General features: G+C 44.8%; 3 protein-coding genes across 4 annotated transcripts in view; 2 read left to right on the plus strand and 1 right to left on the minus strand.

Annotated features, from left to right (window-relative positions):
- The window catches only part of LOC131693953 (ribonuclease P protein subunit p25-like protein), a 139,099-nt gene extending 132,685 nt beyond the window's left edge, over positions 1 to 6,414 (minus strand). Inside the window, exon 1 of one of the 2 annotated variants that reach the window (XM_058982252.1) lies at positions 6,225 to 6,414. The gene's annotated coding sequence lies outside the window, so the exon portion shown is untranslated. The remainder of the gene's footprint in view (positions 1 to 6,224) is intronic. The other variant, XM_058982251.1, reaches the window with a different exon arrangement.
- A 629-nt stretch (positions 6,415 to 7,043) lies between these two features.
- LOC131693956 (peptidyl-prolyl cis-trans isomerase H) lies at positions 7,044 to 8,040 on the plus strand. Its single transcript, XM_058982256.1, has 3 exons — positions 7,044 to 7,274; positions 7,332 to 7,508; positions 7,563 to 8,040. Exons 1-3 carry the CDS (start codon positions 7,191 to 7,193, stop codon positions 7,854 to 7,856), a joined length of 555 nt encoding a protein of 184 aa, XP_058838239.1. The 5' UTR covers positions 7,044 to 7,190; the 3' UTR covers positions 7,857 to 8,040.
- Positions 8,041 to 21,623: 13,583 nt separating this feature from the next.
- LOC131688396 (uncharacterized) lies at positions 21,624 to 25,739 on the plus strand. Its single transcript, XM_058972602.1, has one exon. It carries the CDS (start codon positions 21,624 to 21,626, stop codon positions 25,737 to 25,739), a length of 4,116 nt encoding a protein of 1,371 aa, XP_058828585.1.
- Positions 25,740 to 26,200: the final 461 nt, after the last annotated feature.

Here is a 26,200-nt window from a genome sequence, read left to right on the forward strand (position 1 = left end):
CCCATGGGGAAGTTCACTTCCATCTGACACAATTCCTGTCAGGCCATGGCTGTTTCCGACAGTACCTCCACAGGTTCGGGCACGCGGAAGTCCCCGCCTGCCCTGACTGCCCAGGTGTAGACGAAACTGCCGAACACATACTGTTCGTGTCCTCGTTTCGACGTCGAAAGAAGAGCAGCACAGACGTCAAGTCTGTGGCTGGGACACAACCCCTGATACCCTTATTCAGCGGATGTGTCAGTCGGTGGAGAAGTGGAACGCAGTCTCGACTAGGCTAGCACAACAGTAAGCCTAGCAAGGAATGAAAAAGGTGAGCACACAAGTCAGCCTCGCAAGTAACGAAAAAGGTGAGCACCCAAAACAGCCTCATGCAAGGAGTTTTTATTCACAGGTGATCCGATCCTCAAAAACGCCGATCGGCCATGTTGGTTTTAGAAACGACCGCTAACAACATTGTTTACTAGTTCTCTCCATATGTTTGCTTAGATTTCAGGCGGTAAACAAAGTTGTTCGCTGTCATTTTTTTCCCCGCAGTCTGTTGCATGCTTACCTCATTCCTCCCCTAGTTACTGCCAAAGACGAATCACCTTAGAACTCTAAGCACCTTGGCCTCATGTGGAGTGTTATAGAGAGAGCATCCAAGTAAGCCTCATACAGGACGTATGAACGCGTGAGTGAGAGTGAATGAGTACATCAAGTACAGCCATCCCCCCAGAAGTAAAACCGAGAGGTGGTCCCTGGGGGGAACGATGGCGGAGCCCAATGGAATTTAGTCGGTATTAATAGCAGCGTCTCCATTCGAGCCGGACTCGCCCCCAGTACACCCCGTGTGGTAGCTTGGCACCTACTAATAGCACGTGTACTGGGCTAGTACGTAAACGTATTCTCCATTGTAAAAAAACGTACTCCCTATTCAAAAGCAAATTTTAGAAATTCTTCATGCAATTGGCCGGAATCAATGTCTCCTATATTAGCGAGATACACAAGACAAAGATTTTCTTACTTTGGAGTAAATTCCAGAAATAAAAATTTTTGATGACTTTTTTGCATTGTAAATAGTACCGCCAACTTGCCCAGCGTGAAGCACCGCATATTTTGTTAAAAAATTATTTAATCATTTGGGAAATAGATTGAAAATCACCCTAAATAACGCAAAGTATTTAAAATTTAGAAAATTTACTTGGTATGCTCGAAAACACAATATCATCCACAACTTCCACCAAAAAAACCGTTTTACAACAAAACCACAATAGAGAACGGGTTTCACATAACTTAAGGCACACAAGAAGAGGCAGCGCTAGATGTCTAATAGAAACAGAGAAAAAGAAATTCCGCCAACTTACCCCAACCGCCAACTAGCCCCGGGCTCCCCTATTGTTTTAAATTTGGTAGCATTAATTTTTTATTTCCTTTGATAAAACCTTCTTTGAATGGGTACTGAAGCCCGCATGATAGTGTTGACTAATAAGAAGGTATCTCCGACAACAGACAGAGCTCAATGGAGGTCGATTTGAACATTTATCCGATGGCAAAATAATGCCGATAAAACTCCTTTTCAATATAAATTATATTCATCTAATACAACAGGCTACTAGAAGGTCTACTTCCGAACCGAATATAACCAGTTTAACATCATCAATATATCGCGTAATCTAACTAAACAACACTCGGCCGTGTACGAAGAAGGATCTTGTCTACGTGCCCATCTGGGAAGTAGAGATTGATGATGTAGTCTCCAACAGGGGCCTTAATTGCGAAATATGGGGTTGGATCCTTCCAGTACCCTTTGCTTCAGTCAGTGCAAATTCTGGTTGGCAAGCAATGCGTTCAGCATAAATCGAGGAGTATAAGAACTTAATTTCAATCAGTCTCATGACGAGCCTTTCGCCGGGTCTACTCTTCCAAACTTTGTTCTTTTGAACGGGGATCGTCTACCTGTTCGCCTTTTTGTGCCTCAGGGCATGTTATTGCAAATAATTGAGCCATACAGCTACACAATTTAGAAACGTAGAAACCACGACTAATTTCTACACTCTCTTGTCCACTAAAGAGCGAGAGTCTGACAATCCCATTGAGGGAACATGTTCTAATGTGCCTATAAATTTCCGAAAAAAAGAAAATCATTTCCTCTTCTAAGCTGCCTCGTAAAGGCCGGAGAGTGTTCTTCAATGGGTGCTATTACAAAACCGAAGAAGAGGCCTCTCGTTTCGGAAACTAACAGGAATTTCCACATGGCATCAAAACCCCAAGTGACCATGACATTTCACTTCACACCAAGTATTTGATTAATTTCCGACGTATATCTTCCACAATTTTAACATTATGCGCCAGGGCCGAAATCCTCGGTACTGGATATTGAAGTTGTCGGTTGTCAAGTCCGAATCAAAGGCAGACATTGTTCCCCTATTCATCGCACCTCCGCTGGTTCAAAAAAACTTCAACTGGTAACCGATCTATCTTACTGCATGATATACGCGACAATTTGATCATGACTACTCCACCACCGCGGCCAAGCGTGTTGGATTTATCATTGTACTCGACCTCAATTAGTATGCCAATTGATTGGAGCGGCTACGCGTCCACTATATCCAAAACAATCGAATCAAAACAAGAAATTCTCCCGGTGGAAGCATACAAGGTTTCAACTGGCTTGATTATCGACACTGCGATTAAAGGTCAGACGAAACGATGCGACGTTTGAAACGCAAATGAAAAACTTTATGAATGCCGAAAACGCGGTTATTGGCACATGTTTGTCGACTGATTAACGAGAAAAACAATGTTTCATCTGGTTACTAGGTTCTACGTTCTATTCTTCTCAACCGTTGATCGAAATGCATGTAACCAAGAATCCTTTTTCGGCGACAACAGCATTCTATGTAGATCTACACTCAAACAATTGATGTTTCACGAAAAAATGATATTTTATTTAAACGAAATGATAACACAAATTTATCTGACAACAAAGATGCTCGCGCTAAGCATTATAGTGCACATTTCACTGTAGCGTTCGTTAGATTTGGAATACCAAGATGGCGACTTCCGGTCTAACGGAATTTTCATTAACCCAATCAGTATGCATATTTTCAGAGCGGGCCTAATGAGCGCATGATAGAGATCAATGTCTGAGACCATTTTGAAATACAAAATGGCGACTATCGGCTTAGTGGTATTCCGTATAACTCAGACAACGTGGAGTGTTTTGGAACTTGATTGACTGCAGATGTACATTTATTTTTGTATATTTTACATTCATACGAAAGGAAAATGGGAACGGATTTACTCGAATTTGCGTTGGTTCGTCTGCTAGAGATCATCGAGCGAATTTTCATACGAGGTTCAAAAACGAATCAAAAACCAGTTTTAATCCACCTACTGGTGCAATTGTGCCTTTCTTATTTGTCCGAACTACGATTCCATAGCTGGTTATGTTCAATATAATGGTGGAAATGTACATTACATATTCACATACATGCAATGCATCGACAGCCACGAACTTGAGATGCTATAAGTCGACACTGAAACACTTGAAACCAGAGACGGACCCAAGAGAAGGGTCCGAGGATCCGGACCCGCCGAAAATTTTCAACTTGTTAAGACATTTTAAAGTAGTTTCAAACTCAAAATCATTTTAAATCAAATTTTTCACTGGTTTTGAATAAAGGCGGTTGTTGTGTATTACGTAATTTGTTCATTTCAAAACCACCCCCAGCCTATCTTGGTCGTTTGAGGGGGATATGTCGGAGAGCTTTGATGGAGGAAGGAACTTGAGGATGGGGGTGGGTGATTAGTGAAGGGTGTCGTGTAATGTGGGAAGAGGGGGGACAACCCCTCACCGCATACCCTTAGCAACGCCCCTGTTAAACGACTACTCGTCCATCCCGTTCTAAAAATACCCATATTTATGGGGTTTTAGAGAATGCCACGGAACCGGAAGTCGCCATTTCGATTTTCAAAATGGGCTCAGACATGGACTTTTGGCGTCTATTCGTTAATACTGTTCCAAAAGCAACCAGAATGTTGAAGTATAGGCCGGAAGGAATCTTCAAGATTCAATTCTTCTAAAAATCTTCCAAATTCTATGCATTCAAAAGGTCTTGGAATAAAGGCAAAAACCGTGTTAATTGCAAAATCCGTGCAAAAAAAATGATGAAAAATCGTCTTTTGCCTTCAAAAGGACTTACAATATTTTTGCTAAAACCGTGTTAATTGCGAAATCCGATCAAAAAAATTTGATGAGAAATCGTCTAAGTCTTTTGCCTTTAAAAGGACAAAAGTGAGAGCGATTCCTTACATTTCTTTTAAAAGAAATGTAAAAAATTACAATCCCAAAAATGAAGCTGCGGTAATCAAAAATTCTCGCAAAATAAAGCCACTTTTATTAAAAAATCCACGTGAATTAAATCCGCGCAAAAAACCGCGTGAAAAATCTGAGCGTACTTTTTGACTGAATGGTTGCATCGACCTCCCGGCTCATGGCGCAGAAGGAATTCGCCAACATGCCTTCCGTCTTCCACTTCAGCGCTTGCTGCACCTTCCGTTCAAGCAAAACCATCGGACGACCAGAATTCAGCTTGCGCTTGAAGCTCTCACCATTCTCTAGGAGAGCCAGGATCTTAGATATGCGCGCTTGGTTGTACCCGGTTGACACATAGTGCGCCACGATGACGAACTCCTTCGCTCCTGAGTGGAGACGGTAGTACCACAGACTAACAGGCATAACACTATGAGGGAATTCCCTAAAAAAACATCAATCCGACAATTTTCCCTTTTATTCACAGTCCCAATCACTCATTTACTGGTGGGTTACCCCTCAGGTTTGGGAACAATTTTTCACTAGTGGTCTATCCCCCATATGCTTGTTCATATGTCAGTGGCGCCATAATTTCAAATGTGGCCACAGTCCCAACTACAAATATATTTAAAATGACCGTTAAAGCGGGTGAAGCTTTGTTTTTGAGTGTTATGTCTGTTAGTCTGTGGTAGTACTTACAAACCATCGAACGTAGTTTCTTCACTGCTTTCGCAATGGCGGCAATAAACGATATGATAGAGCTGTCAATTTTTTTCTGTGCATAGCCTACTTATATTTGGAATTATTTGTAATTCACTGGTGAGCCCACAACCCACAGCAGTAAAATCGCATGAAAAATCGGTGAACTTATGGAATTTTCTTTTTTGATAGTGCACTACACCGGTGTAGTCGGTGCTACACTCATTCAAACTTGGGTGTAATCAGTCTATCTCTTTCTTTGCACTACACCGGTGTAGAACCAAGAAAAAACGAAAACGCTATTAGTTTTTTTATGCAATCGTTGGATTTTGCTCTGCTTACCTGGCACTTTGTTACTGGTCAAGAATATCACTCTTTCTCTCGAAAATCTTTAACAGCTGTTCCCGCATCTGCCTGGGTATAGCTATTGCGAACAGTACACTTTAGCATGTCTGACAGTTTAAACTCTGATTAACAAATGTGAGGAAATGATCTAATTGGAATCCTATTGTGAACTGTTGATGGGAAAATATGTTTACTTATGCTTTGGAAAATGTTTTGTCGTTACCGAGCAATACCAGACAACTGAGCTACCCATTTTCAACAAAACTAATTGATTTGGCAGGCCATATGTAGTTGTGGCCGAAAATCCAAAAAAATCAACACCAGGCAAAGATGTGTATAAATAAGAACGTCTGCAGACAAGGTCGCTATTGTTCATCAAAAGAGGCGACACTTCAGCTCTGCTTGGTCTGATTTAGGCTCTTGTCACTATGAACAATTAGTCCAGGAATTGTATATTTCACAAGAAGCCATTCCGCCAAACTGCAAGAGCTTCACTTAATAAGTGAAAACTCGAAATTAAAAGGAAAGCAAGCGTCACCAATGATTTTAAAAGAAGATGGAGAAGTGCAGCGCTAGCTTATCTGAGGATACTATAAGGTATCTAATGGATTGTATATGAGTATACTATCTGAAATATTCAGTTTTGTTGTATTATGTGCAGAATTTTTTCCTGATATTATCTTGGCTTTAATTACAGAAAGAAAAGATTTGCAATTAGCTTATATGAACCCAACGATACAGAGCAGTTACAACGTTAGATGCAATGGCCCATTAGATCGAATTCAAGTCACCTGTGATTCTCTCTGGGCTAGCGCCCAATCGAACAACGCGCGAAAAAAGTGGAACTGGCGAAAAGATAGTCTAGGAATGAATATGTAGTACTTACAAGGAAAACAGCTCGTTCCCTCCAAATTTAGTAGCTCAATGACTATATATAATAAAAACTTCACTTTGTGAGATACACTTTATTAGCACTTCACACGAAAAGTATTTTTAGTATCTATTTAATTCTAATTCAAAAGAAAAACCAACAAAATCTTAAAAATCGAATCCACCGCACAAGCACGCACGCGATTACCGGATCAGCTGCAATACGAAAACAAAAACAATTCAGGAGCGTCGGTAATTTCTCTAAAAAGAAGGAGTTTCTGTCGCGCTCGCGGATGCGGAACGTTGACTACAAAACCAGTGGGCAGATGGAAAGATGAGCGTAAAACAAAACGTCAAAGCAAGGAAAACATAACAAAATATGCCTCGCCGAAACCGAGGCATGGATGCCGGTTAGTGCATTGAATTTATCATCATGATATCACAGTTTTATTTAAATTTAATGTATTCCAATTATTATTCTTAATACTATGTAAAAACCCTACTCCGGAAATATTTGAGTTAAAAATAATTATTAGCTTATAAAAAATTCTCGACAAACTAATGATTACTGATGCGTATAAGCGAACTGACCGTTACTCGCCAATCACAGCTGTTGACGGTGAATAAAAGCGAAACAGTTTTCTCTTTTACGATTTGTCGCAAATTTCCCTATGCAGAAAATTTTTACAGTTTGCTTATACGGCGTATAACGGCTAATTTTGTGAAAATAACATCCATCTTTTATCTATTCAGCGAAAGTACTGGCATCCCGGCCACACGTTACTTTCCGCGTCGTTTTCCAAACGTTCTTGTTTGCGCACTGGTGACTGGCACTTGTAAACAGATCCTCGCAACGAACGGAAGCATTCTCGCTGCGAATGTGTGTCTTCTCGAGTCCGATTAGTTGATTTTGGTGTTCTCTATAATATTGTAGTAACGTTGCATTTTTCGCGGCAGTTTACGATTCAAGTCCAAAGCTACAATGCCGACCTGGAATCAAATGCAGACTCAGCTGCGGCATCCGAACAACCCGGTGGTATTTATGGATATCACCGTAGGAACTTCGGTATGTTTTAGAATTTATCGTAAAAATATGTGAATTAAAAATTACCCACCTTTTCAGGAAATTGGTCGCATGGTGTTTGAATTGTTTGCTGATGTGGTTCCGAAGACTTGTGAAAATTTCCGACAATTCTGTACCGGCGAGTACAAGAAGGATGGTGTCCCGGTTGGCTATAAAGGTTCCAGTTTTCATCGCGTAATAAAGGACTTTATGATTCAGGGTGGAGATTTTGTGAATGTAAGATCCATAGAATTCGGATGACAAACAGTTCTCAATCGATTCGATTCACAGGGTGACGGCACGGGTGTGATGAGCATTTACGGTAACAACACATTCCCAGACGAGGGATTTTTGCTGAAACATGAAGCCCCAGGACTGCTATCGATGGCCAACAGTGGAAAAGACACCAATGGTTGTCAGTTTTTCATTACCTGCGCAAAGTGTAACTTCCTTGACTACAAACACGTAGTGTTTGGCCGAGTGCTGGACGGATTGTTGATTATGCGAAAGATTGAAAACGTTCCAACGGGTCCGAACAACAAACCGAAACTGCCGGTTGTTATTTCACAGTGTGGTCAGATGTAAAACTCAGACGAACGAACCAGTTTTAGAAGTGTTCAAAAAATTAAACATTCTCATAAGTACGTAGGACTGTCAATTGTTAAGAAAGCACGGAGCACACGGAGAACTCCGTCTGCTTTATAAAATAGACAGAAAAATTAGCCAACGCAAAAATAATACAGCAGCTGCCGCAGCATGGAATGCCTAAGGCTATAATTTATTTTCCTAATTATATCACATTTGGAATCCTTTGCTTCGACACCACCCAATCTAATGCAAACACGTGCCATTGAGTGGGAGCATGCTCGTTTGGTCTGACCAGCAGAGCAAGGCTAAGGTTGAAAGTAGGTGAAATGCTAATAGCAAATTACGCCCAACGTAGCGTTACCGGCATGCTATAAGGAATGGGAGGGAGGTGTTTTATTTCTTTGAGTCGAAAAGGACTAGGTTACTGACTAGTAGCGGGAAATCTTGATAGTTGATGTGTTAGTGTTAATTTTAATAAAGCAGCTCTGCGTTCTGAAGGCATATAATCTTATATTCAAGGAAGTCGGAGAAGGTTAGTTCATTATCAAGTCAATTTCAAGGAGTCGATGGGCTACTTGGGCACATCGTCTACAAGAAAACATAAGTATGAATGAGCAAGATTGAGGGGCAAAACCAACACTATCCAGGCTCGAAGTAACGGAAATTTACCCTGTAAACTGTAACAGCTGTAGCTGTAAGGGGTAAAAATAATGTAGTTTTTGCAAGATGAGAAACTGAGTAAGGTTCTAACTCCAACTGCTGTTAAAATGTATATCTGACAGCAGTTGGGGTTACAACCTAACTCAGTTTCAGGGTCAAGCAGAAACGACATAAGTAACACCAGGGCTAAGAACACGTGCTTTTTTATTTCAAGGTCACTATAATAAAACTGTCTTCCTTGTTTATTACTGCTGGCTGTTGATTTCGGAATTATTGATTGGCTGTTTAAATGTGTTTAAGCAGTACATGTGCTGGTTGTTGGTTTCGAAGTCATACGTCTGTGTATCAGAGACAGGGGAGAGAGCGTGGACAAAGCTGACAGATGGGCGAAAGATATTCACCCTTATTCTTGTTTACGACGAACGCGAGATCCGTTCAAAAGGGGTTCGAACGAATAGTAAGCCCATTTGATTTTGCTGTCGTAAACGAGAATAGGTTGTATCACTTTCGTTCGAATCTCGCATTCGTCGCAAACAAGAATAAGGGTGATTAACAGACTCGGACGGTCTTCATCAGGATGCATCATGTGTTGGAACGTCGGCAGGGGTTCCTCCAGACGATCTCGCACTACGGTTCAGATGCGGGTCGGCAACACACCGCATTGCTCGTGTGATGTGCTGTAGGTCTCGTATTTGTTGGGTCATTCGACAGAGATGTTTTGTGTCGTCTTGGAGTTGCATTAGACCATCTGGTGTACGGTACAAGCGGAAAAGGCCACTTCTGAGAATGATTAGAAAAATAATAGGGGCAGTTAAATCTGAATATGGATGGTTTTTAGGAAGGTGTATACGAGGGACATATAGATGGGATCGCGGCTTGCCAGTACATCTCGAACCGGGACATTGGGTGATCGTTCTTGAGCCCGAAGGGAATCGAATAGTTGAGATCTGGCAGAAAAGTACTTGGTGCATGCCTAGACAATATTTTCGATATCGTGATAGCCACAAGCGCAGATACCGCTATTCAATATGTCGGAGATGAGCGTCTAGCGTGCAGTGATCGGGCATGAACCGAGATATCACACGAATGAAATCCAGACCCACATCCATTCCCCTGAACCAACGATTCGTTAAAACCTTCGGGATGATAGAATGTAGCCACCGACCTAACTCTCCATTGCTCCAAGATGTCTGTCAACTTTCCAGTGTCCTTTAATGAGATATATTGAAAAAATCGTTGAAGCAGATTAGTCTATCGTGCATGTCGCCTTCTAAAGCGCCTCGACACCAACCAGTCGGCTCGTTGTGGAGGTTAGGTCTACCGTCGAGGACTTCAACGAGTAGATCGCGGCGAAGCTGGGAGCTAAATGGCTCCTGGTATCATGACAAAACTGGGAGCTTATTGGTTCACGAAGCGGACATCGGTACTGAGAGAAAGTCCGTCACATTCTGTAGTCTGTAGACGACGAACATGGACTGGAGAGTGTGCGAGAAGTATCCCCACTAGGCGTTTTGCTACCGCATCGGCCAATGGAACCCTGCTGCAGCACGAAGAAGGACAACCGGCTAGCTAAAGTGGAAGACGAGCCTTTAACAAAAACCTTGTTGAGTCACTTCAACGAACAGCGGAATCAAGTATGTTGATGAAGGATTGTGACGGCTTCTGACGTTACAATGCCACGAAAACTGGAATCATGTAGTAGACGGCGTGCAGCTTGCTGCTTAGACGAGTAGCTCAGTACGCTACACGCTGCTTGTCATAGAGCCAAAAGGCGGGCTCAGAGAGCAAGATCGGAGAGTGAGAGAGCAGCGCAAGCGACGTTTCGAGAAACTAGAGACGCTTGAAAAAGCTTAGCAAGCCAGTTTGCTATAAGTAGCTGTGCTGAGAAGTAGACGCCAATCTCTGACGAACGCGTACTGAGTCATGACGAAGATGAGAACCCTTCGATACCAGCAGAAATATGCCCGGGTAAGTTAAGGATAATTGTTGAGGGTCTCTTCCGGAAGCACAATCCAACTACCTGGTCACCGACACCGTACTGCGAAGAAGAGAGAGCAAATACAAATACACCCGAGTAGCAAGCGCTTGAAAAAGCTTAGCAAGCCAGTTTGCTATGCCCCCGGTCTCCGGATGGAATACCAAACGTGGCGCTGAAAGCTGCGATCCCGACATATCTGGACATGATCAGGATGCTACTGCAGAATTGTTTAGATGATGGAAATTTCCCCGAAATGTGGAAGGTACAGTCACCGGGCCATCCAGCCTCGTATAGGCCAATGCCGTAGCGCAAAGCAGTTACACCGCCAGTGATATAACGGTAATCGGGAAGCCGAGTTGGAGGCAAGTGGGAAGCCCAAGCCTAGCACCGGCAACAGTGAAGGCCATGACAGCTTCCGGTAACGCATTGCAGCTCGTAGGCGAGTTTTCCTGTGACGTCGCCATCTACGGTCGCATTCGCCAAGAACTAATCCGTGTCTCCGAGCGACCACTACAGCTCCTCGGATCTGATCTTGTGGACAGCTTTAGCTTGTGGTCATTGCCCATGGACCAATTTTGCTGTCACATGACCAGCTTGCCAGCGTCGCTTACGGCACTCAAAAGCTATTTTTCCGGAGTTTTCAGTCACCAGCTAGGACTTTGTACAAAAATGCAGGTCAAATTGGAGCTTAAGCAGCAGTGTAATCCAGTTTTTTGCCCTAAGCGGCCGGTAGCATACGCCATGTACGACTTGGAGGACCAAGAACTCGACCGGTTAGAGCAGTTGAAAATTATCACTTCAGTTGACTTTTCGGAGTGGGCAGCGCCAATCGTGGTTGTCCGCAAAGCAAATGGTGCCACCAGAATCTGTGGAGATTATTCAACAGGTCTCAACTCTGCTCTGCAGCCACATCAGTACCCGCTCCCACTTCCGGAAGACATTTTTGCCAAGCTGGCCAACTGTAAAGTGTTCAGTCAAATTGATCTTTCGGATGCTTTTCTACAAGTAGAGGTCGATGAACAGTCCCGCCATCTTCTTACAATTAATACCCATCGCACCTGGTGAAAATCGCACCTGGTGCCTCCCAGCAGCTCATCGACACGATGTTGGCCGGTCTTAAAGGATCTTGCGGCTACTTAAACGACGTCGTGGTCGGTAGCGAAACCGAAAAAGAACACGATTGCAACCTCAAGGCAGTGCTGAAGCGCATCAAAGAATTTGGATTCACCATCCGTGCTGAAAAATGCTCGTTCGCCAAGGAGCAGATTCCCTATTTGGGTCACATCATCGACAGCCGTGGACTGCGGCCTGATCCAGGAAAAATCGAGGCAATTGCTAAGCTACCGCCTCCCACAGATGTTTCTGGCCTTTCTTTTTGTTATGTAACGCTTTCGATATTAATATACCTCCAAGAGGTTAAACAAACTTAAATGTGTAATGTTCGAAATCGAACATATAAACCCAATTAAGGGTGACAAGTAATTAGCGTGCATGGCTCGATAAGTCGAGCCCTGCAACATAAATACAACGAAATACATAGAGCAGGTCTCTTTTGACAGATAACCATCGACAAGTGAAGTTGATTATCCGAAATCCAGTCAGTTAAGTTTTCCTTTTGCTGAGTAGGGAAGTAAGTTCGTCGAATAGTTCGTTTCGGTGAGATAAAATAGTGGCGACGAGGACTTCAGAACCAGTGTGTACGGCCTGTTTCTTGTTTTCATCCGCGAACGAAGTCGCAGGACAATCGGCGGACCACCAAAACCCGGCAAAACAGGAGGTTTTTCCCGACGGATTTTTTTGGTAGTTTTCGGCAGAACACTTGTTAAAAAGAATCGTAAGTACAGTGTTGAAAAGGTTTTCCTTTTGATGCACCATTGTGAGTGCGAGAGCGCATTTTTTTGTTCATCGTTTTCTTTAGAAAAAGTATAATTAAAACAATAGCTTTTTTTCTTTTGAAAAATATAATTAAAACAATAGTTTTCATTCATTGCTTTTGTTTTTTATAATGTAAAAGTCTTTGTTTTAACGAATCTTCTAATGCCTTTTATATTTTAATTTCGTTTCATGCTTGAGTTTTCGAGTTGGTCCAGCTGAATAATTTCGACCATCCAGTGGCATCTTGTGCAACATACACCGGCGATTGGACATTTATAAAAAAAAAGTTTTTCGGAGTGAATTCACGGTAATCCGGAGAGATTAATTTACTCGGTGGGTTATTTTTTGACTTTTTTAGTACTATTGTGCTGGGCTAATGTGAATTTTTTTCCTTTTGGATATTTTTGCCCTTATTTAATTGTGAAATTATTATTATTGTTTATTGTTAGGCTTTAACCCCGAGGGTCATTCGCCTAATTTTGCGAAAAATGTAAGAAAGTACATTATATTTATAAAGCAAATGCTGCTATGTTATAGGTGTTCGCAATCTAGTTGAAATGGCTTCCTGTGAGGCATCTCCAGAAAGACTGTGACATGCTGCAAAAAAGGAAAAAGATTAAGAACCACGAACGGTTTCGATTGTTGGTTGTCCAGTATGTTCGTTGTGGTAGTGAAGTTCCATTTCAACTATGTTGTGTATACTTAGCTGTGCTGATGCAACTCGCAAGAAGATCGTAAAAGTGACACTTAGTGTAGTTCAAATCTGGTTGAGTAAATCGGCATCCTTGAGAAAGTTGAGAAGAGTTTCCTCTCGTACCGGATCATTAGATAGGGCTTCTCGTATTGAACCGATATTGTGGAGTCGGCGAAGTTCGTCCAGTTCGCGGCATTCGATTATTAAGTGCTCGATGGTAAGCCTAGTGTCGCATGAGGCGCATATTGGTGGATCCCCGCCGGCAACAAGATGAGCATGGGTGATTTTCGTGTGTCCGACTCTGAGCCGGGACAGAGCACGTTGTTCGAATCGTGACTCCCTGTCGATCCATTTTCCTGTGGTAACTTTAATTTTCCGGCAATGACCTCTAGAACTTAACCAATAGTTGTCGAAATGTTGCTGTATTTTATCCCTAACCAAGCGGTTGACGTCGGCTCCCGGAACTTCCTTATTGATAGGTGTGGGACAGCTACGACCAAGGCATGCTAGACGATCAGCTTCGATATTTCCAGTTATTCCGCTGTGTCCGGGTATCCAACAAAGCGTGGTTAGTGGATCTAGGGAGTCTTCAATTGCCTGAACGAAAGGATGGCGGGATACCCCCTTATCTATCGCGGTAAGCACTGAAAGCGAGTCAGAGAATATGACTACCGGAATATCTGGGGGTTTTTTGGTAATGGCCAACAAAATGGCGGCCGCCTCAGCTGAGAAAACCGAGCATCCCGGTGACAGTCGATGTGCGAGATCAGTTTCGAGACCATGTACTCCGAAACCAACCCGGTCATCCAGCTTTGATCCGTCGGTAAACAGTTTCATATGATTACTATATTTGCTTGCGAGTTTGTTGAACTCCGGAAGAACTACTAAAGGTGCGTCCCTGGCTTTGATCTTCTTTGTCAGGTAGAAGTTTATATTCGGGCCGCGTTCATGGTAGTTTCGGCCGTAGATCCGGGGTAAGCTAGCGATCTCAGGTAACTCTTCACCAGTGAACCGACTGTAAATGTTCCTAGCGGTGTTTAACAGATAGCACTCGTTCCCAGTGGTTTTCTCCAAGAATCCAACAGCACGTTTTATAATGGCGATAGCTACGAACCAAGGAAATGGGAGAAGGCCCGCTTCGACGCATAAGGCCTCGGTGGGAGAGCTGGGCAGGAGGCCACCTGCACTACGAATGGATCCGTTGTATACCGGAGTTAGTGTGCGCACGAGTAAATCAGAAGAACAGCAAGTGAGCTCTAGTCCATATAACATTTTGCTGTTTATGATACTTTGACTAACATTCAAGATTGTGTGACGATTACTCCGGTTGTGTCGGCTGCTTATCGTACGGATTAGTCTCCGGCGGCTTTCGCAATCCTTCTTGATTCGACGAAAGTGCGGTCCAAAGGTTCCGGTTCGGTCGAGTGAAACACCTAATATGGTAAGCTCCTTACGATAGCGTAGTGTCTGACCATTGAGGGTGATAGGCCGGTCAGTAGCGCGATGATGCGATCCGCAAAGGTGTGTAATTTCACTTTTGGATGTCGAAATGTTGAAGCCGTGCTTCTCGGCCCACCGGCCGATAGCACTGACTGCGGCTTGTAATTTGCGTCGAACTCGCTTGGGATGGGGACCCGTCACCACTATCAGTATGTCGTCTGCATATACGAAGATGTGGATTCCTTTTGGCAGGTATCGGTAAATGGAATTCATTGCAATTAGGAAAAGCGTAACTGATAATACTGATCCCTGTGGGACTCCAGTGTGTTCAGGAAAATAGTCAGAGAAAGTACCGCCGATAGCGACTTTGAATCTCCGATTACACAGGAACTCCTGGATGTAATTACCTAGATTGCCCCGGATACCCCAATCGCGGAGTTGTTCGAGTATGCCGTTCCGCCAAACCGTGTTGTAGGCTTTAGCAAGATCGATTGCAGCGATATCGATGTGATGTCCTTCATTTCGAGCTTGTGTGATTGTCTCGCCGAGCGACCCGAAGTAGATACTCGTTCCTCTTCCTTGACGAAATGCGAATTGTCGATCGTCCAGTAGTTGATTATTTTCCAGAAAAGAGACCAGTCGACGGTTCACTAGTTTCTCCAGAATTTTTCCGAAGCAGCTCAGAAGGCTAATTGGTCGAAAATCTTGCACCGAACGACATCCGGTACATCTTTTTGGTATGGGAACTACGAGTGCTTCTTTCCATGAGGCGGGGAATTGGCCGCTTAACCAGATTTGATTTAGACTGTTTAGTAGTGCTCGTTTTCCTTGAGCGGGAAGGTGACGTAGCATTGGATATCCTATTTCATCCATTCCAGCGGATTTTCCTCGAGCTGTGCCTAGTGCGAAAGCCAACTCGTTTGGTGAGAATGGTTGGTTATATTGAGCGTTGGGGTTCCCAGAGAAATCAATCGAGCTATTCTGTTTGTTTACTGTGCGCCGTTGAAAGGATTCACAATATGCGTTAACGGAAGATAGTTGTGCGAAATGTTTCCCAAGCTCGTTGGCAACTCGGTTAGGGTCCTCGAGTGGGCCATCAGGGGTCAAAATAGTGAACCCGCTCTGCCGGCGTTTCCCGCTGAAGGCGTTGACGCGCCTCCATAGCTCGGTGGTAGGTGAATCTGGATGGATCCCGTCAAGGAAGTCAGACCAGCTTTTGTCTTTGGCTTCACGCACAGCTTTTCTGCTAGCGTTACGTAGTTTCCGGAAGGTTGCAGCATGTGTTTCCCTCTCTGGGTGATCCAATGGAGTTCTTTTCAGGATTCGTAGTGCCTTGCGCCTACTTTTTAGAGCTGTGCGCACTTCGGGGCACCACCAGTGAATAGCTTTGTGTGAAGGATTACCGCTGGTCCTGGGTATACTATTTTCGGCTGCTTTAACAATGATTTGGGAGAGTTCTTCCGAGCTGTATGTCAGGTCCCGATCAGTAAGGTCTATGTAATTATTTTCGAAGTCTTCCCAGTTGGCTCGGTCGTACAGCCATCTCCTGCGACGCGTGGTAGAGGGTGGTCGTTCGTTGAGGGTAATCTGAACAGGATGGTGGTCGCTCCCATGAGTGTCTGAAGACACTTGCCAGCTAAGTAGGCCAACAATGTTGCTGGAAGTTATGGTAAGGTCAATGGCAGATGACGATCGAGCGTTAGTGAACGTATTGTTGCCGTCGTTTAGTAGGATGGCGCCAGACTGCTCAATCAGTGAAACTATATCATTGCCTCTTCTAGTATCAATTCTGCTTCCCCATGCTGTATGGTGTGTGTTAAAGTCTCCCATAATGAGAAATGGTTGTTCTAGTTGGTCGAACAGGTCCCGGAGCTTCCCCTTCAGATTGTCTATTGTGCTTGATGGGATGTAGATTGAAACCATGGTGATCGGGAATGGGTTAGACAGCCTTACCGCCACGGCGAGCAGCGGGGTGTCGAGATGAACGGCGGTGGAAATACAGTCAGAGCGAATCGCCAGGGCGATCGATTGGTAAATGTTACTTTTTTGTTTGAGATGCCAGACGAACTGTCCGCCAAGCCAACCACTAGGATCGAAGTCAGCCCGGATATGTGTCTCTTGTAAAGCTATGCATATAGGGTCGAGTCGGTTAATTAGCAGTTGCAGGTCACCCAATTGATTGCGAATTCCATTAATGTTCCATTGAATCGCAAGACATCGATTGCTATGGTGGGGACGTCTCGAAAGATTGACTGTAAACTTGCTCGCAGTTTCTGTACCAGCTAAGGTGTCGGACCCTGCAAGGTCGCTTTTAGGTGTAGGAGGTGGAGCAAGGTCCGCATTGCGTTCAGGTTGATGACGTATTCGATGGATTTCGTTTGTTTCGTTCGTTGATACACTAAGTTTACCTTTTCCTGTCGTCGTCGGAGGTTTATCGGATTGTGCCAGTAGATCCACGATCGACGCGGGTGTGGAGACGGGCATTTTCGGTGCGGAGGCTTGTTTAGGTGACGTATTGTTTGGTTGGAAGTTAGGGCTACGTTTGCGGAATCTCGCTGGATGCCAAGAGCAGCCCGGGATAGGGCTTAGTTCTCTCAACGGCGTCTTATTGTCGTTAGAAGCCATTTATGTTTGAGAGTTTTCGAAACACTACGTTGCCTTCTCTTACTGTTGGCGTTCCAAGCTCCGGCTAGAGTTTTGTTAAAAACAATGTGGTCACGGTCGCTGAATCGAATCGATGGGCTTTCTTTTGGATTAACTTCGTAGGTAGTCGAGATTTTACAACTGGAGCAAAATTCAGCAAATTCCTTGCGGGGATAGGCGTTGGTGCCCTTTTTCGTCCGGTTTCCCACGTAGTCGTTCCAGGTGTTTGAGCGGGTTCCTTCTTGGTGTGGGTTGAGTGATAGGTTACTACGCTTTAAAGAGCCCCCCGGGTCTCTGCGACTGTAACCGTCTGTTGACATACTGCTGCGGTTTTTGGAGGAACAGGCGTTACCGCCTTTGTGCGTCTCCTTTAGCGATATGTGACTCTCGGAGTGCCGCAGGTTGTCCGTCAGTTCCGGTGGGGGTGTTGCGTCCGCACTGACGGGGCCACGGCTACCCCGAGAGAAAGATAGTGGTATGCTACTTTGAAGTTCTGTTATGGTAGGTTGATTTGATTGCAATTTGGGAGGTGAAAAATAGTTCAATTGGCCTTCTGCCATAGTTGCGAGTGCTCGTATCCAGCAATTATCGTTGTACGGTTGGGCCTCTACCATAGTCGTGGGTCGATGTTGTGGTTGGTTGAGCGATTGGATTCTCGAAGGGTTGTTTTCTTTCGGGGTACCTTTGCTGTTGTAAAAGATTTGACGTCCAGAACAAAATTCGGCGAAGTCCCTTCGGGGATAGGCACATGTGCCCTTTTCCGTCCGGCTTCCCACGTAGTTAGTCCAGATTTTTGAGCTGGTTATTTCTTGGTTCAGGCTGGGTAATGCTTTGCACCACGTTAGGGAGCCCCCCGGGTCTCCATGACTGTAACCGTCTGTTGACATACTGCAGTGGTTCTTGGAGGGACAGGCGTTGCCACCTTTGTGCGTCTCCTTTAGCGATATGTGACTCTCGGGGTGCCGCAGGTTGTCCGTCAGTTCCGGTGGGGGTGTAGCGTCCGCACTGGCGGGGCCACGGCTACCCCGAGAGAGAGATAGTGGTATGCTGCTTTGAAGTTCTGTTGTGGAGGATTTGTTTGATTGCAGTTTGGGGGGTGCGAGATTGTGCAGTTGGCCTTCTGCTGTAGTCGTGTGTAATGGTAACCGGCATATGTCGATGTTCTTTCGGCCTTCTGCCATAGCCGTACGTTTTGGTAGTTTGTGCGTTTGTTTTCTTCCTGTTACAGGAGCTGTGTTTTCTACGTTGTAGGTGGCGAGATATAGTACGTGGACATGGTGGGATATAATTTGGGAGATGGTGAGTTGGTTACAAACGGGGGCCCCAACAGCACCAAGATCATCGAAGTTCGGTACTTTCAGTGCCTGAGGGGTTGGGTAGTTGGAGGGGGGTGATTGTGCAGTAATTTGAATTATCATCATAATAGGAAGAGGCGATATGAGAACTACGTTGCTTACAGAGATTCTTTGCGTTCGATCGAAGATTAATCGGAAATGGTAGCGTCCGATTCCACATCTGCCATGTTTAAATTCGTTCCACCGTCGCTAAAGTAGTGAATCCGGTTCCTGGGGATGTTAGAATTTTCGTTTACATTACGGTCTGTTTGATCTAGTTTGGGCTTTTTGAAACGGCCCCTGGTGGTCGGCCCGGTTGGAGTTGCAAAGGAGTCGAGATCGGTTTTGACACACTGGGTTTGTTTTCGAAGGGGGCGAGACATTTCTCCTTCTTCAGCACTTTCTGCGCTAGCTACAGGATTAGGAGGACGGTTTTTTTTGGTAGAAACTAGTTGTGAATTTACCCCTATTTCGCTAATACTGGTTTTGATGGCGGTTTTTGAGATGGATCGTTCCCCAACAAGTTTTTTGTAGGCTTCCTTGTACTTCCTTAGCTCTTCCAATAGAGTCTGTACCTGCGGGTTGTTCTTCTGGCTGGTGGCCATTTGTTTGCGTAAGTTCATCACTTCTTGACGCAGGGCGTTTGTTTCACTATTTTGCTTTCGTGCTACGTTTAACTCTTCTCGTAGTTCCTTGATTAGTTGGTCTTTTTCGATATCACTGGATCTGGTTTGGTTGGCGTAGGTGGTTGGTTGTTTGTAGCTCTTCATTTCAGCTCGTGCTTCACCGTAGGTGAGATTGTTGTCGGTTTTGAGTTTTATGACCGCTTCCTCCTCCTTGTAGACAGGGCAGTTCCGATCGGTGGCTTCATGATTCCCTTTGCAATTACGGCAGAATTTTGGTTTGTCACATTTTTTGGTGTCCGATCGTTCGTGGGTCTGAGAGCACGAAGTGCATATTGGGGTTTCCGAACAATTTTTCCTAGAATGTCCATATTTGGCACAACCATAGCACAACAATGGTGCTTGATAATATCGACGAGTTGGCAGACGAATGAGACCATAGTATACGTGGGATGGTAGTGTTGATCCTTTGAATGTAAGGACTACGAGAGGAGTGTTCCGTATTTCGTTGTCGATTCTTTTAGTTATTCGGCGAACGTTTTCTACACCTTGGGAGGCCAGATTTTTTTTTAGATCTTCAGGGTCAAGATCAATGGTATCAACATCATATACCACCCCTTGGCAGAAGTTGAGGCTAGGGTGTGGTATTATTTCAACGCGGGTACCGTCGATTAGCTGTTTCAAACCTAGAAGCTTTTCATACGTGGTCTTTGAAGAAGTCCGTAAAACGTACCGACTACCTCTTCCTTCCTTGGAGGCTTTGACAACTGTTCTTGGATCACAACTGAGTAATTTTTGTAGCGTTTGGTTTATTATAAAAGGATTTGAAGGAAGTTTAGTCTCGGGATGGGTGGGTGTAAGGACTGTACTAATATCTATACTGGCAGTACTCACCGCCTGTAGTAACAAGGTTTGGGTGGCGATTCTGTTCTCGTCTTGCTGCATCCATGGAGGTAAGGTTGTCGATATAGCTGAATCCCCCCCCGGGAGGGGGGGAGTCATTCGCCCCCATGGGCGACGATTATGTTGTACCAAGTATGACAAGCACTATCACGATCACACTCCTTATATCAAGCACCCAACAAATTCTCTATCAAAAACACCACGAACGCAGAACGACTTTTCACGTTTTTAAATATTTGCGCACTATTTTCGGTAGATAATTCTTCTATGGCCTACAGTAGCACCGTAGCGATGCGGTCGAACAACAGCGCTGCTGTGTGTATCACTTTAATGGGGAGCGATGGCGCGCGATTGTTTGCTTGCACACACGTTATCACTGGGTTTCTTCCTACGTTTTTAGGCACCTATTGGCCGATTGTCTGCAAACCTTCACACGCGATAACTTCACTGTAGCTCTATGCTACCGTTGGTATAAGTTAACTTCAGAATAACACCGAAATACAGCGAATATGGGTGAAACAATATGTGAGCGCTTTAGATACTATTCCGTAATGGCACAGTGGGCTCACGCGAATTGTGAAATTATTTGATCCGAAATAGTGCAAATTTTATGATTTCCAATTTATTTATTAAATTTATGTGCAGTGGTTTAAGCGAATTGTTCTCAAGATTGTAGTGCAACGAAATTTTTTTGTTGAGGTTGGTATTTTTGATGATCAGTGATTTTCAGTATTTGTAATTCAAATTTTTTCTGTATATTTTTTATTGCATTCGACCGGTTTTATTCTGATATTTTTATTGGTAATTTTATTCAAGTTAGTCTTTTGAATTTAAAGCACATTTTTACCACAGTATGGCACAATCTTTTTCTACGACTATGGAGCCATTTAGAAAGGGCACGTCGTTCACTCATTGGGTGTGTTCCGTCTCCCGCCAGAAGCAGTGAAAGGCGAGTGCGACTCGAGTAAGCAAGAGAAACATCATCGGCTAACGAGTGTAATGTTCACCTCTTTCATTCGATACATTTAACCGACACCGAAACCGTACGTCTGTTCAACCATTCGTTTTATTTGCTCAACCCAAAAACCGCCACGAGCGATAGTTTAGTTTAGTTTAAACCAGCCGAAGCGCAACATCAATGCTAAATAAATAAGTGTGAGAGTAGCTGTCCGTGTTTGCCTTTCCGACCCCTCCTGTAGGAAGAATTTTTTATACAGTCCGCTGCATTGTCGACCCATTCCGTTTGGGCTCGAACATCTGGTCCGTTCCGAACCGGATCTGAAGTAGATTCCAGTGACGATCCTGCCTGGATCGAACCGCTGACCGTCCGCGTCATTGGCATTTTTCGTGTGTGAGTTAAAAAGAAGCACGAGACAAGCTACTCCGAAAACTGAAACAGAAAACTGCTCCCGTTGCTGTGGATAGCAAAAGCAAATAAAGTCGACGAGAGTGATCGGAAAAATTTCGTGCGCGTTTGAACAAAAAAAGTACGTGCACCGTGCAAGTTTGAGCATGTTCGTGCGTGTTCGCGACGAGAAACAATCCTAAAACGTTTTCGAAAGTGCACGTTTGTTGAATAAAAAAAGTGCGAAAAAAGGAAAAGAACAGTGGTAAATGCCGGTGGTACAGTCACAGCAAAATAACGAAAACGAGAGCGTTGACCAACAGCACCAAGAGCTCGCATCCGTTGCCAGTTCAACCGAATCATTTCACGGATTTGACGAGTGGGAAGCAAGAATGGATGAATTATCGAAGAAAGAATATGAGAAGGCAATTCGGCAGCGCAATCAAGTGAAAATGAAGTTAGTGAGGATTAAACGCACACTGGTCAGCAATCAATCCATTGGTTTAGCGCAACTTAATGTGCTTTCCAAGGGCCTGTCGTCTACATATACCGAATACAGCCAACTTCACACTAAAATAGTGGGACTGGTACCGGATGAAGCACTCGAGGAACAAGAACTAGAGTACGCGGATTACGAAAATCTACACTATGGTGTATCCAATGTGATCGAAGAGCTAATATTGGCGGCAAAAGCTGCTGACATCCCGCTTCCTCCAGACAGTCCTACCGCTCCACAAGTGGTCATTCAACAACAGCCCTTAAAAGCACCGATTCCAACGTTCGATGGAAATTACGCCGCATGGCCCAAGTTTAAGGCCATATTCCAAGATCTGATGGCTAATTCGGGGGATAGTGATGCTATCAAACTCTATCACCTCGATAAAGCGCTGCTAGGTGAAGCAGCTGGCGTGCTGGATACCAAGGTTCTAAGTGAGGGTGACTACGACCACGCTTGGGATATTTTGACGGACCGCTACGAGAACCAACGAGTTATCGTGGAATCCCATATCTGTGGTTTGTTGACACTGAAGAAGATGACAGCAGAATCCCATAAAGAACTACGAGCACTTCTGAGTGAAGCAACCCGCCACGTCGAAAGCCTCCGCTACCTCGAACAGGAAATGACTGGTGTTTCGGAACACATGATTGTGTATTTGATTATCTCAGCGCTTGACAAATCAACTAGAAAATCCTGGGAAGGAACCCAAAAGAAAGGTCAACTTCCCAAGTATATACAGACCATCGAATTTCTAAAGTCCAGGTGCCAGATCTTGGAAAACTGTGATGCAGCCTTCCATACAGTTAACCCTACAGGGCAGAAGCCAAAACAGTTCCAGCAACTTCCGAAGAATGTTCCACAGAAGAGTCATACAGTTTCTACCAATATGACGCAAGCATGCGAAATTTGTGGTGGCGCTCATCGAAATATCCAGTGTACAGCATTAAACAATCTGAACCTTTCCCAGAAGAACGAAAGAATTAGAGCCGCAGGTGTTTGCTTTAACTGCTTGCGTAAAGGGCACCGCTGCAGAGATTGTCCCTCTGATAAGTCGTGCCGCAAGTGCCATCGTCGACATCATACGCTGCTCCACGACGATGGGGCACCTAGCCAAGATACGAAAACGAATGTAACCCCTCCCGCGGAGTCAGTGACAAATCCACCAGCGATGTTGGCTGCTCCGATTCTACCCATGATGGAGCAGAAGAATACTCCCACCGTGGACCCACCTGTGTCCACCATCTGCTCGTCTAACTTCGCCCAGTCGATAAAGACGGTACTGTTGCTTACCGCAGTGGTGCATGTATTCGATAAGAAGAACCGACGCTTTACATGCCGCGTCCTATTGGACAGTGGTTCCCAGGTGAATTTTGTGACAGAAGAGTTAACCAATCGCCTGGCCTTGCCGAAAAAACCTGCGAATGTTCCGATTACTGGTGTCAACGCCTTGCGCACCCTCGCGCGTAGCAAGGTTACACTGAAGATTCAGTCCCGAGTATCTAATTTTAACGCCAGTCTCGAGTGCCTGGTAACGCCGAAGGTGACAGGTACGATCCCATCGTCTAAGATCAACATCGAACATTGGGACCTCCCCTGTGGAGTGGTTCTAGCTGATCCCGAATTCCACACGCCAGATAAGGTGGACTTACTGATCGGTGCAGAGCTATTCTTTGACATATTGAAGCCGAGTCAGCTCAATCTGGCGGATGACCTTCCGCTGTTGCGAGATACACATTTTGGATGGATCGTGTCTGGTGTTGTCATCGAACCCCAAAATGTCAACGTGTCTATTCAACAAGCCAACCATGCCACCATTGACGACATTCAGCGGATGATGCACCAGTTCTGGCAAATCGAAGAAGTGCCGGACGTCCCCAAACTTTCGACTGAAGAGTTAGCATGCGAAGCACATTTTCTTTCCACATACGAACGAGATGTTAGCGGAAGATTCATCGTTAAGCTACCGTTTAAGGAAAACTTCAACCAACTGAACGATTGCCGCACTCTAGCTCTTAAGAGATTTTTGATGCTAGAAAAGCGACTCATCCGCAACCCAGAACTACAAGAGCAGTATGTGGAGTTCCTACAGGAGTATGAAACCCTTGGACACTGCCACGAGGTCTTTGAATCCGACGATCCACCGAACCAACTTGCATACTACATGCCCCACCACGCGGTGCTGCGACCGTTAAGCTCGAGTACGAAATGTCGAGTCGTATTCGACGCTAGTGCAAAATCATCTCTAACCGAGCTGTCCCTAAACGAAGTGCTACAAGTTGGGCCCGTAGTACAAAATGATTTGTATTTCATCGTTCTGCGCTTCAGAAAATTTAAAATAGCGTTTTCTGGAGACGTATCTAAAATGTACCGCCAAGTACTTCACGCGAAGCAAGATCGACGATTCCTGCGAATTTTTTGGAGACCTCATCCATCACAACCGCTACGGGTTCTGGAATTGTGTACCGTCACCTATGGTACTGCATCGGCACCTTTCCTAGCGACGAGGTGTTTGGTGCAACTGGTAAAAGAAGACGGCGATGCCTTTCCAATTGCCGCTCGTATAGTGAAAGAAGAAACGTATATGGACGATGTACTATCCGGAGCCGATTCGGTGGAGGAGGCCATCGAGGCTCAGCGGCAGCTGAAACAGCTCCTTGAAAAGGGAGGGTTCCCCATCCATAAGTGGTGCTCGAATTCACAACAATTTCTCGAGCAGATTCCAGCGGAAGACCGCGAGAAAAAGATGCCAATGGAAGAGCTAGGAGTGAACGAAGCTATTAAGGTGCTCGGTTTGTTTTGGGACCCGAGTGCTGATATGCTTTCCATAGCCAACCATCCGAAGTCGTCCGCTCCAGCCGACAAACGAGTCACTAAGCGAGTGATATATTCGGAAATTGCGAAATTCTTCGACCCTCTTGGGCTTGTTTCACCAGTAATCGTATTGGCGAAGCTCTTGGCTCAGCGATTGTGGCAACTCAAGTCTGGCTGGGATGATCCGGTCGACGAAATGACAGCACAAAGGTGGCAAGAACTGCAAACATCACTATCCCATTTGCATCAAATCGCTATCCCAAGATGTGTAACATTCGGCGGAGTAATTGCGTTTGAACTGCACGGTTTCTCCGATTCCTCAACGGTGGCATACGGAGCCTGCGTCTACTTGAGAAGCCTGTTTGCTGATGGCTCAGTAAAGCTACGACTACTCACCAGCAAATCGAAACTGGCTCCTCTGCATGACCTTTCCATCCCTCGCAAAGAGTTATGTGCTGCTCTCCTACTCACCCGGTTGCTAGAAAGGGTTCTACCTGCCCTGGACATGACGTTCCGGGAAATTGTATTGTGGTGCGACAGTACGATTGTCCTGGCTTGGATAAGAAAGCCACTTAATCAGTTAGAGTTGTTCGTGCGAAACCGAATCGCTGTGATCCAAAAGCATACGAGTGATTACAGATGGGAGTATATCCGATCTCTGCAAAACCCAGCCGACATTGTTTCCCGCGGGCAGCTACCGGAAGTGCTAAAAAACAGTTACCTCTGGTGGAACGGTCCTGAATTTCTCCAAACGCTGGACTACGAGTTCGATTCCCCTGAGGTCGTCCCTGATGATCAATTGCCAGAGCTCAAGGGAATAATAGTTACCACAGCTTTAAGTATTGAACCGTTTCCATTCTTCTCCAGATTCAGTAGTTTTCGTACAATTCAACACATCATGGGTTACGTAGTACGATTCGCCGAAAATTGCCGGAAACGTCCGCCCCAACGTCAAACAAGTCGACATTTGACCATCTGCGAGTTGCGTCGTTCAACAGAAATCATCATACACGTTATTCAACACATTCATTTGGCGGACGAGATTAATCGAGTAATTGCAAAAAAAAACATGTAAGAGTCTCGCAAACCTTCGTCCGATATACGCCAATGGCCTACTGCGAGTAGGAGGTCGTCTGGATCGTTCCCATTTACCATTTGAAAGCCGGCATCCCATCATCTTACCAGACAAGGATCCAGTGGTACGTTTACTGATTCGGCAAATGCATATCGAATTACTTCACGTCGGGCAGATTGGCCTGATGAACACAATGCGACAGCGATACTGGCTTCTAAACGCACGTTCTACAATCCGCATGATTACACGAAAGTGCGTACGATGCTTTCGAATCAACCCAACTAATACTAGCCAGTTAATGGGGAACTTGCCCGCAGCAAGAGTAGTGCCCTCACCACCGTTTGCCGTTACCGGTTTAGATTACGCTGGTCCCTTCCTCATCAAGCAAGGGGCACGACGTCCAGCTTTGATGAAAGCATACGTATGCGTCTACGTGTGCATGACTACAAAGGCCGTTCACC

This window comes from Topomyia yanbarensis, chromosome 3 (assembly GCF_030247195.1).
Source record: "Topomyia yanbarensis strain Yona2022 chromosome 3, ASM3024719v1, whole genome shotgun sequence".
Taxonomy (NCBI): Eukaryota; Metazoa; Arthropoda; class Insecta; order Diptera; family Culicidae; genus Topomyia; species Topomyia yanbarensis.